General features: G+C 33.2%; 1 protein-coding gene across 5 annotated transcripts in view; it reads right to left on the bottom strand.

Moving 5' to 3' along the window:
• Nucleotides 1-1,386: 1,386 nt before the first annotated feature.
• LOC131168670 (uncharacterized) overlaps nt 1,387-13,169 on the bottom strand; it is a 159,269-nt gene continuing 147,486 nt past the window's right edge. For all 5 annotated transcript variants that reach the window (XM_058128286.1, XM_058128285.1, XM_058128288.1 and 2 more), the window contains one exon: nt 1,387-2,085. In XM_058128286.1, the coding sequence (XP_057984269.1) occupies nt 1,599-2,085 (487 nt within the window). In that variant the 3' untranslated portion in view covers nt 1,387-1,598. The remainder of the gene's footprint in view (nt 2,086-13,169) is intronic.

Here is a 13,169-nt window from a genome sequence, read left to right as displayed (position 1 = left end):
AAACGAGTAAAGTGATGGCAAGTTAAAATACTTCTCAAACACAGAAGATTGACGAGCCCACCAGCTCACATCTCCAACCTTGGTACAGAAAAAGGAGTGTAACTTCAATTGGCCAATTTCTATGTGAATGCTAGACACACTTGGAAATGGCCTCAAAAGGCCATCAGCAAATGTCTCAAGCCTGCTAAACAATATCAATCTCTCTCCTTGCAGTGGGGCTAAAGACAAAATTTGTTGTGAGTTCTACTCTAGATCAGCTTGGGAATTGAATAGGAAGAAAGGAAACTCTGTTGGTTGGTATAAATCTATTTGGAAAAGCACAATATTCCCAGATTCTCTTTTATCCCTTGTCTGGCAATACACAAAAGGCTTAATACCTCGACAGATTTGCTAAATGGGGGGAACAAAAGATTCACTGCAAGGCTTGCTCAGCTGCCACTGAAACCAGAGATCACATTTTCTTTGAATGTCAATGTCGAAAAAAAATTTATGCCAAATGGCTGCAGACTTAATGAGGCTCCTCAAACTGAGGAGAACAATCTTAATAAGATTAACTCGTTGGGCTCTTCCTACTTTAATGCCTTGTGTAGGTTTTCCATTTGTCATTGTTGAAGTGTAAGAAACCTCCTTGTAGTTGGAGAAAACATTAAAATACTAGCAGGACTAGTAAGCAAAATATTTTTGGTGTGCAAATTAGGCGTATAGGTCTCAAAGATTTCGACTCAACGCCTAGTTTTTTAGTTCTTGTTTTTCAGGCTTTCGATTTTGCTCCACTATACAGTCTTGGCTATTTTGCCTCCCTTTTCTTAATTGATCTTAATTCTTCAAAAAAAAAAAAATGTAAATAATAATAATAATAATAATAATTTATTATTAGGCACACCATTTGGATAAAAGATTTTGCTCGAGGATTCAAAGAAAAGGAAAATGAGAAAAAAAATTATCTTCCACTGTAATTTTTCTCCCAACATCGTAAAATTTTCAAAAATAAAATTATTTTTATAATTAAAAAATACTAAAACCAAATAATAATGATACTTGAAATTAAAATTTATTCGTTAATTCACTTACATTTTGTTCTTACCATAATAATTTAAGTACTTTATTTTTTCTTGCATGAATTTTAGATTTTGGATTTAGAATTGGATAAACTTAGACAAATTTTAATATATTTTATTCAAATCTAATAAAACTCTAAATCCAAGACCTCCAAACATAGGCTTAACTTTTTCCAACTTCTAAAGAAGATCCATTCTTTTTCATTCCTACTTTCCTACATATTGTTAAAAGACTGGAGAACATGTCAAGCCAACCACAACCATCCTTCAGGGTTTTATCCTTATTGCATACCAATCTAATAAAAATAAAGTAAAAAAACCTGCGGCATTTTAGGTTAGAAACCATCTTTCATCCTCAACTAAAATACATACTAATAATACAAACTTATATAACAAAAATCCCAAATTACTGAATTACATCTGGCTAGACCAACTTAAGATGGAACTGATGAACTAAAGTCACTAAACTACAAAATATATATATATATAAGAAGAAGAAGAAGAAGAAGAGAGAGAATATTAGAAAGGCCCTCCCCCTCATTAGACCTTGGCAGAGAAAAGTTGCAATTTATCCTCAGTCAAACATCCGAGTAAACCTGGATCGAATGCATGCGAGAACTTGACGTCGCGGAAAGGATAGCTGTGAGATTTAAGACACTGAGTGACCCCAAAAGATGGCAAATCTTGCAATATCAATTCACAAGATACTTCATCTGCTGATGCAAAAAGGCTACTGCGATCCCCAGCATCGATAATGGCAGATTTTGGCAATCGAATATCACTGACCATTGCAGATGAAGATCCCAACTTATCATAGGAGCAGAGCCCTGGCCTTCGTTTGAAAAGGACATGGGAACCCTGCACTCCTTGGCCAGCCACGGTTGGAGTCGGCAAAGGTTGAGAAACAGCAACCTCATTAAGCATCCCAACTTTAGGGCGAAATGAAGCAACGATGTCATCATTACGCGGACAATAAGCAAGTGATATACAAACTCCTTGATTCTCCGATTGAGGAACCAGAAAAGGGCTTCAATTAAAATGAGGTGAATGATCGTCAGAATATCGCCATAAAAACGCAGTAGAATACTGTTTATATTATGAAAAACTGAGGAAAAAAAATATGTACACGATTGTTGCATTTCACACACCTGAATCAGCCAGCATGATTTTGAATTGCTTAATACAAGTTACACGACTAATGAAAGGCAATCCTTACAACAAAATATCCATAATCGATGCAGGGTACGAACAGAATAAATCATTTAATGAAAAAAAATATTATTTCTTTTAAAATTTAGATAAAATGCTCCTAAAAATGATGGAGTTCAACCAAATTTAGATAAAATTCTAATATCTTTCATATAGACAATAAATCTAATCTAACTTTTAAAAGACAAATATTAATAATACAATTAGAACTCAAATTTATTTTGAATTAGAAGAAAATCACTAATAGTTACTGTTAACTAAAAAAATAGTAGCTATAAAAATGTCAATTAATGAACAAAATTTTTTTAATAAATGTTTAGTTATTAATAAAATATTAAAATAAAATTATAGATCAAGATATTTCTTTTAAATCACAAAAGTCAAATTTATTTTGAATTAGAAGAAACACGCTAATCATATAACTTGTTATGCTTATAAATTTTTTTCATAACATTGTACCTACCTATGTTAAAACCGGAGGAGCCCACAGGTGAGCTTGATACACATGGATAAACACTAACTTGACCCAAAAACTTAATTCTATTGGGTTTTGAGCCCAACTATGTATATAAACACCCATCATCCACTCAAATTTTTCAATATGAGACAAACTTACAAGTGAAATTCTCAACGATCTCCCCCTCACTTATGAGTTCCAACTGCTTGCCCTTGAACAAAAACCGTCTCCCTTATGGAAGTAAGTCCAATACCCCGACAGTTGCTCAAGTGGGCCTTACCACTGGCCCCTTATGTGTCTCGGATTGCATTCCACGTGCTTCCGAACCAATCCTATCGGAGGAGCCCATGGGTGAGCTTGATACAGATGGGTAAACACCAACTTGATCCAAAAGCTTAAACCTATTGGGTATTGGGTCCAACCATATATATAAACACCCATCATCCACTCAAATTTTCAATATGGGACAAATTCACAAGTAGAATTTTCAACAATCTCCCCCTCACTTGTGAGTTCCAACTGCTTCCCCTTGAACGAAAATCGTCTCCCTTATGGGAGTAAGTCCAATACCCCGACAGTTGTTTAAGTGGGCCTTACCACTAGTGCCTTACGTGCCTCAAATTCCATTCCACGTGCCTCCGAATCAATCTTACCTCTCACGTCTTGACTCTATTATGATCAATCCTAGGCCTAGATGATCCTTATTAGTCTCGGTCACACACTTGGTCCTCCAACTGTTAGCATGTCAGGAGAATTAGATTTACGTCTCAACTTTTACGATATCACTTATCTAGAATTACGAACCGTCGGCTCTGATGCTACTTGTTAGGACCAGAGTAGCCCATGGGTAGGCTTGATACACATGGGTGAACACCAACTTAACCCAAAAAACTTAAGCCTGTTGGGTCTTGGACCTAATCATGTATATAAGCACTCATCGTCCACTCAAATTTTTTAATATGGAACAATCACAAGTGGAATTTTCAACAACCTTTACATATCCTACAGCCTAACATATTTGATAGAAACCACTACATAATTTGACACAATTTATTTCAGAATTGTCTTATGTGATATATTTGTGCACCAAATAAATTTCAGAGTTTAAATTTTAAAAACAATATGATATATGTGGATTCAAGTAAATTATATTTGCACAACCCATTATTGATCTAATTAAAATTTATATAAAATAACTCTATATAACTATATTGCAAGTAAATAAAAAAAAATTCTTGCGTACTGTTTCTATGTCCTCTTTGTATCCACTGCATCTATGCATAAAGATTTTTTCAACATGCAGCTGAGACATTATTGAGATGCACACAATTTAAATATATACAATTTCCAACACTCCTTGGGGCACTCCTTGGTTAATTCCAACACTTATTTTATAATATATTCTACACAAATAATTGAGGATTACAATATGAATTTATTTTATTTTATTCATAGAACATTATAATTGTTGGGTTTTTCTTTCGAAAAAAAAAAAAAAAACTACAATAAATTATTGACATTTTCAATTAATGTGAAAACTTATATATTGAGAATTTTTACAAAAAAAAAAAATTATTTGTATTTATTTGATTCTTTTTTTTATGTTCTGTTTTATGAATACTAAGAATTTTATATTTTCCCCATCCTAGATGTCAAAAACAGAACTATATGGATACGTTCCTTTTCTAATTTTCAATACAGGGCCACAACAGTTATTTACTAAATTTTAACAATCAAAAACTGATAGATATGCACTCCACCTGTATAGCACTAAATGTCCTAAATATCTCAACACATAGTAGGTATCAAGCAAGAGAAAAGGAGTAGGGTTGCATTAGGCTTCTGACAACCAACATAAAACTTATTTGATCTTTATGACATGAATCCTCACTAAATATTCACTGGGCGTCCATTACCAACAATGCATTGCACTTATACCACCCAAGTGAAGCAAAAAAGGAGCGAGGGTACGCTACGTTGGGTCATTCTAGATGGGAGAGGGTTGAAATTAGTGTAGGAAATCATGGTTAGATTAGCAACTTGAGATATAGGAACACTTACGAGCAAAAGCATGGAGATAGTTGACACAATTATTACAAGAAAAATTAACATAATTTGCCTTCAAGAGACTAAGTGGATATGGGAGAAAGGTGGAAAAATTGAAAAATTAGGATTTAACCTTTAGTACACTCAAGGTCTTAAATTTCGATTTGGACTCAAATTTCAAAACTCCAAAAGTGCAAAAATTTTTATTTCCATGTCAATTTTGATTTCAATTTGAAAAAATAATGAAAATCAATCATAAATCATGGAATTCTTTTATGAAACTTCAGAATTGGTTAATAGATGTAATAACATAAGTTTTAGGACTAATATATTACAAATTAAATATAGTTTTGTTGTGCATGAGGCAGAAAAGATGTATATAATTTGTGCATAAGATAATGTGCATAAAAATTATTCAGTTAATACAAATGAAATTCCTAAATCATTTAAATATTATTTATGATACAAATAATGATAATTTAGGCATGAATGCTTAGATAAAAAATGTTATTGCAACTTTTTTTTTTTTCCATATAATGTCAAAATCCCTTGTAATAATCTTTTTGTTTCAATAAAAAGATAACATAAATTAAGAGAGAAATTTCACTTCGCTCCTAAATCTCTCTTTTGAATTCTAAGGAAATTTTGTTCTATAGTTAAAATTTTGACAAGTTTTGCTAAAATTTCGAGATTTCAATAAATTTCGAATGATTTATTGAAATTTCAACAATCTCGTGGAAATTTAAGATTACAGGTACACTAGAAAAGAAAAACATTAAGATTAGGATGGGAATCATTGTCGACAAACATAAAAGATATCGTGTTAAATTTTAAAAGAATAGGGATAGAATCATAAAAATAAAGATAGCTCTAGGCCAAGAGGTAATAAATATCATTAGTGTTGGTGCCTGAGTACGGTGTCAAGCCGACTTGAGGAGCAAAAGTACTAATGATATTTATTATCTCTTGTCCTTCACAATGCTATTTTTTAAGTTTTGTCTAGAATAATGTCTACTCCATTCCCATGGTTTTTTTTCTAGCGTACCAAAGTTTAAATCCTTATTTATCAATTTCTCTAACTTTCTCTACCACCCACTTAGTCTTTTGAAGGCAAATTATATTAATTCTTCTTCTGATCATTCTATCCACAATTGTCATGTTTTTACCCATAAGTGTCTCTATATTCCAAGTTGCTAATCTAATCCTAATTTCCTAAACTAACGTCTTTACCTTCCCACGTCCAGAATGATGCAGGAACCCTCGCATATTTGACACCGTACCCAGGTGCCGACATGGCGTGTTGCTTTGAGGCGACGACCCAGAGGAAAAGCACTTTAAGACATGTATACAAAAATAAAGGAGATATTCGAAATTCTAATAACTATCGTAAAATTAAACTCATGAGTCATACAATGAAACTATAAGAAATGGTAGTTGAACAAAGATTAAGGTTAGAAACGAAGGTCTCAAAAAATCAATTTGGTTTTATGTCTGGGAGATCTACCACAAAAGCTATTTATCTTTTAAAAAAATTAATAGAAAAGTTTAGGGAAAATAAGAGGGACTTGCATATGATATTTATTGACCTTGAGAAAGCATATGATAAGATACATAGGAAAGTTCTATGGTGGGTTTTAAAAAAAATGGTGTACATAATAGGTATACCGATGTCATTAAGGATATGTATGATGGAGTAATGACTAGAATAAGGACTATAAATGGAGAAACTAGAGAATTTCTAATCACTACAGGTGTACATCAAGGATATGCTTTGAGTCCTTATCTTTTTACTTTAGTGATGGACCAATTGACTAAGAGTATTCAAAAGGAGGTTTCATGGTGTATGTTGTTTGCAGATGATACTGTATTAATTGACGAAACTAGGGGCGTAGTAGAGGTTAAGTTAGAATTATGGAAATAAGTTTTGGAATCTAAAGGCTTTGGGATAAGTAGAAATAAGACAAAATATATGAAATGTAATTTTAGTAATGATAGGAGGAATATTGGAGAAGAAGTTAAACTTGATGATGATGAAATAAATAACACTTGCAGATTTCGATACCTTGGATATATTATGCAAGCTGAAAGAGAAATTGAAGATGATGTAATGCATAGAGTTAAAGCAGGTTGAGTAAAATGGAGAAGTGCTTCAAGTGTGCTCTGTGATCGTAGAATACCCTTAAAATTGAAAGGGGAGTTTTATAAGGCAACTATAAAACTAGCTATGCTATATGGATCGGAATGTTGGGCGACGAAGAAACATAATATCTAAAAAGTAAAAGTTGTCGAGATGAGAATGCTTAGATGGATGAGTGGTATAACATTGAAAGATAAATTAAGGAATGAACAAATTCGTGATAAGTTAGGTGTAGCTCCTATAGAAAATAAGATAAGGGAGGGACGACTCAGATGGTATGGACACTTGCAACGTAGGTCACATAGTGCACCTATGAGGAAGAGTGACTTAGTTACTGTGGGGAGCAGTAGAAGGGATAGTGGTAAACCTAAAATAACTTGGGAGGAAATAGTGAGTAAGAGTTTAATATCCCTGAATCTATCCAAAGAAATGGTTCATGATCGCATAAATTGGCAGAAAAGGATTCATATAGTCGACCCCACCTAGTGGGACTAAAGCTTAGTGGTGTTGTTGTTGTTGTTGTTGTTGTTGTGTGCATGCCCCCTAACTAGGATTAGTAGAAAACCTTAAAATACATTTTAGGAAGATATAGATACTATTATACAAGGTTTGAAAAAGACATTCATAGGAGCTTATTTGCATGGACACATTGGAAAGGGCGATAAAGGCTATGAAATAATACATGGAGGTCATGAATATGGAAATAAAAATAAGCCCAACAATATGATTGTAAATTTCGCCATGTCATACTATCTTTTCATAATGAATACATGGTTTAAGAAAAGAAGAAATGACTAAATAGCCATCATGAGTGGACATTATAAAACCCAAATAGGTTTTTTTCTTTAACTAGGAGGGGAGATCGTTTTTATGTAAGGACTGCAAATTTATCCCAAGTGAAAGTTTTACTAGACAACATAAGAGTTTTCGTATTAGATATATCCACTAAAAAATGAAGAGAAAGAACAACATAAATCAATATAAGAGAATTAGGTGGTGGAATTTGAAGGGATAAAATATAATAAAATTAAAAGGTAAAATGATCAGTGAGGTTGATTGGATAGTAGGGGACAAGATAGAAGCGAACACTATGAAATAGGGTAACTAACTTCATTAGAAAGATAATAAAAGAGATTTTAGGTGAATCAAAAGAAATATTCTCAAGGCAATAAAGGAAGTTGATGATGGGATCAAGATGTATGAAAATCCGTAAATACAAAAAAAATTTGGTATAAACATGAAGAAATTGTAGAAACATAGAAAACCATGAAAAATATAAAGAGCCAAGAAAAGACACAAAAAAGACCATTAGTGAAACTAAACATAGAGCTTAGGATAATTTATATGCTACATTAGATACCAAAGGGGGGAAAGATACATAAACTTGCTACAGCTACAAAAAGAAAGTGCTAGGAATTAGGTAACGTAAAATGTATAAAAGATGAAGATAATGTTTTGCTTAAAGAAGAAGACATAAAATAAAGGTGGTGAAGATACTTTAATAAGTTGTTTAATGAAAACCATAATCAAATATTAAACTTACAAGTGAAAATGAGGAAAGGACAAAAAAGAAAACGTAGGTTTATGCACAAAATTAGAGTCACTAAAGTTCAAATGGCTATAAAAAAGATGGAAAGTGGGGTATCTATAGGACCATATAACATCAAAATCCAAAGTTTAGGAATATCTAGGTAATAATGGAAGTATATGGCTACCTAATCTATTCAACACTATTATAAAAACCAAAAAAATGTTGGATGAATGGAGGAAAAATACATTAATACCTATAAAAACAAAGGTCATATTCAAAATTGTAATAACTATCATAGAATTAATCTTACGAGTCATACAAAGAAAATGTGGTAAAGGGTAATTGAACATAGCATAAGATCATAAACTAGGTCTCTGAAAATCAATTTGATTTTATGCCTGAGAGATAGAAAATAGAAGCTATTTAACTTTTAAGAAGATTAATGGAAAAGTTTAGGAAAAAGAAAAGGGGCTTACATATGGTTTTTATTGACCTAAATAAATCCTATGATAGAGAACCTAGGGAAGTTTTATGGTGAGTTTAAAAAGGAAAAAAGAAAAAAGAGTATGCAGTAGGTTTATTGATATCACTAAGGATTTTTGTGATAAAGTAATGACTAGTTTTAGGACTGCAGGAAGAAAGTCCAGAGAATTTACAATCACAATAGGTGTACATTAAGGTTCAACTTTGAACCTTTATCTTTTCAATTTAGTGATTGAAGAACACACTAGGAATATCCAAAACGAGATCCTATGGTGCATGTTGTTTGTAGATAATATTGTTTTGATTGATAGGAGTAAGTACTTTTCAAATAAGTACATTTTTCCAAAAAACAATTACCTCTTCAGAAAAATACTATTTTTCCTTAAAAAAAAAAAAAAACAGTAGTTTGTAAATGTACTTTTTGAAATAAGTTCTTATTTAAATGTAAACCAAACACTATTTATTGACATAAGTACTTATAAAGTACTTTTCTGAGAAAGTACTTATTTTTTGAAGCATTTCAAACGAAGGCTTAAAATAAGTAAAAATAAGACAGAATATATGAAATGTAATTTCGGCCATGTAATTAGGAATATTGGAGATAAGATTAAACTTGATGGTCAATAAATTAAGATCACTCGTAGATTTCAATACCTTAGATATATTATGCAAGAGGAGGAGAAATCAAAGAAGATGTAATACATAGAGTTAAAATAAGTTGGATAAAATGGAGGAATACTTCCCGCTTGCTGTGTGATCGTAGAATACTCTTATAATTAAAAGGAACTAGCCATGCTTTATGGATCATAAATAACATATCCAAAAAGTAAAATTTTCTAAAATTCAAATGCTAAGGTGGATGAGTGGTATCACATTAAAGGATAAATTAAGGACCAAACATTTGCAATAAGCTACGATAGCACTGGTAGAAGATAAGGGAAGAGGGGCTTAGATGGTGTGAACATTTGAAATGCAAGGTAAATAGTGCACCAATAAGGAGTGCGGTAGTTATTGCTACTAGTATCAAAAGGGATACGGGTAGACCTAAAATAATATGGAAGGAGATAGTGCAAAATGATTTAATAGCTTATAAGTTAGATGAGGAAAAAGCTCTCGATCATGTGAATTGGGAGGAAAGCATTCATGTAGCCGACCCTACCTAGTAGGACTTTAAGGCTTGTTGTTGTTGTTGCCCTTAGCATATGTGAATCAATAAAGTAATGATTTGAAAATTTGAACTTTTTATCTTTCTTATATAATTATGATGACCATATGTTGTTAAGTTAGGGATGGAAGCGGGAAGAAGAAAAGAAAAGAAGAGAAGAAAAGAAGAAGAAAGAAATAGAAAAGAGGAGGTGACAATTTCTTGGAGTTATGTTCAGCTCCAAGTCTGCCCTTTTATATATAAATAATAAAAATATTGAAAGACCAAAATACCCTTCGACCACATAATTACTAAAATAGCCTGTTTCTTTTAACACTCCCCCTCAAGTTGGAGGTGTATAAATATCACCTAACTGTAACTTGTTACAACATTACACAAGGTAGACTTAAATAAAGTCTTCATGAAAACATCACCTAACAGATCCATAAATTTCACAAATGGAGTCCTTACAACCTTCTTCAGCACAACATCCCTTGCAAAATGATAGTCAACTTTAATGTGCTTTGTCCTCTCTTGAAACACTAGGTCGCTAACAATACAAATAACAACTTGATTATCACAAAACATATCTATGGGCTTCTTGACCAAGAATCCCATCTCTGACATAAGAGAGTTCAACCACATAAGCTCGCTCACAATATAAGCCATAGCTCGGTATTCTGCTTTATCACTAGATCTAGCTATAGTAGTATGTTTCTTGCTATGCCAGGTAACAAGATTACCTCCCACAAGCATACAGTATACAGTAGTAGACCTTTCATCATCAACTAAGCCAACCCAATCTGCATCAAAGTATCCCATGATCCCACAATTTCTGTTACATTTATATATCAAACCTCTACTAGGAGAGCCTTTAAGATAACTTAGAATCCTACAAACAACATCCCGATGTGGTTGTTAGGGATATTCCATATACTGATCGGTGTGGTTGTTAGGGATATTCCATATACTGACTCACCACCCCCATAGCAAAGGAGTTGTCAATTTTAGTGACAATCAAGTAGATCAACTTGCCAACCAAATGCCTATATCGACGTCTATCTTCAAAGTCCGGTCCAACATCCTAAAACAGCTTCACATTTTGATCTATCGGACTATCAAGCATTTAGCTCCCAACATACCAGTCTCACTTAGCAAGTAGAAGGTATATTTTCGTCGAGATAGATTCAACCCTTTGTTACACCTTACAATCTCAATACCAAGAAAGTAATGTAGAGTATCCAAGTCCTTGATTTCAAATTTTTCTTGAAGCCACTATTTGACATCTGCAATTCTACTTTGGTCATTGCTAGTGATGATGATGTCATCAACATAAACTACTAAAAGCACCACACCTATCTCCTTTTGGCAAACAAAGACAGAACAATCAAAGTGGCACTAAATGAAACCAAGCAGAGACAACCTCACTAAATTTGTCAAACCAAGCTGAAGGAGATTGCTTAAGGCCATAAATAGCTTTATTCAACCTACGTACCTTACCATCCTCCCCTTGAGCAACATACCCAAGAGTTTGCTCCATTTATACCTCTTCCTACAAATCTCCATATAGGAAAGCATTCTTCACATCAAATTGGTATAAGGGCAAATCAAAATTAACTGCCACGAACATAATTGAGTCTAGCAACAAAAGAGAATGTTTCAAAACAATCAACACCATATATTTAAGTGTACCCCTTCGCAACCAATCAAGCCTTAAGTGGTTCAATAGAGCTGGCAGGAGATATTTGACAATGTAGACCCAACGACACCTAAACAACTCCTTAACAGGAGGAAGATCCACTAAGTCCCATGTTCCCTAAGAGGTCAAGGCAGCCATTTCTAGAATGGATAGAGACAAAAGTCATTGACAAGGCAAAAGAACACATTGGGTTAGGAACAAAATGAGTAATAGGATAAGCAATTGATGACTGCTGAGTACATGTTCGAGTACATTTCCATTGTGCAATCAGCAAATCCAAATCTCACTGGGATGATCTCCAGAACTAGAAGTTATAACAATGTAGTACAAAAGGGGCGGCTGCATAGTGGTCTTGATGTCTATGCTTATTTTTTGTCATTCATAAATCCTCAATTGTTTCTTTGGATCAATAATTGATGGATCTAAAGGAGGATCAAGAATTTTTCTCTAAAGGGATAAAGGTAGGGATAGGAGGATCAATGCACAAGGAGGAGCCAGAAATTATTGATGGACTCAAAATGCATTCATCCAATGAGCACCTAGCACTAGAGATATACGATGTCCCCTCAAAAAAGGTAACATTTGCGAGCATGGTGATCATAACTTCTATATCCTTTCCGAGTTCTCAAGTAGCCAACAAAGACACATTTAACAGCACGAGGAGAGAATTTTTCTTGACCTCTATGTGGAATATGAACAAAACATGTGCACCCAAAGAAACAAGGCACAACAAAGGACATGGGTGTTTATGGATGCATGATAGAGAAGGGAATTAGTCCCCTAGAACACTAGAAGGCATCCAATTAAGCAAAAAGCAAGCTATCGTAAGAGCATCAATCCAAAGGATTTTAGAAACATGCAAATGAAAGATACCGTGCTATGTCAAGTAAATGTTTATTTTTCCATTCAACTACTCCATTTTACTAAGAGATATGTACACATGTTTAATGAATAATTCCCTTGACCAAGAAAAAATCATTAAGACCATTTTGAACAAATTCAAGTGCATTATCAGACCAAAAAATTTGAATACTAATACCAAACTGGGTTCTTATTTCCTCATAGAATTGAGTAAATACATTAAGAAATTTTAAAATGCCTTTTTTAATAGATAGATCCAGGTCAAGCATGAAAAATCATCCACAAAAGACACAAAATATTGATAAAAAGTCAAATTCTTGACTCTATATGGACCTCAAATATTTGAATAAATAAGAGAAAACAATGATTTACAACGAGACTCAACTCTAGATTGAAAGATGTCCGACTATGTTTTCCTAACTGACACACAGAATAGTCCAAATAGGAAATAGGCTTGAACATAGGGAAAACTTGTTGCAATATTTGAAGTGATGGATAACCCAAATGAGCATGCCATTGATCCAAAGAAATGTCATGCGTAGAA

The sequence above is a fragment of the Malania oleifera genome, chromosome 11, assembly GCF_029873635.1.
Source record: "Malania oleifera isolate guangnan ecotype guangnan chromosome 11, ASM2987363v1, whole genome shotgun sequence".
Lineage (NCBI taxonomy): Eukaryota > Viridiplantae > Streptophyta > Magnoliopsida > Santalales > Ximeniaceae > Malania > Malania oleifera.
Note: the sequence above shows the minus strand (reverse complement) of the source record. Positions and strands in the feature narration are given on the sequence as shown.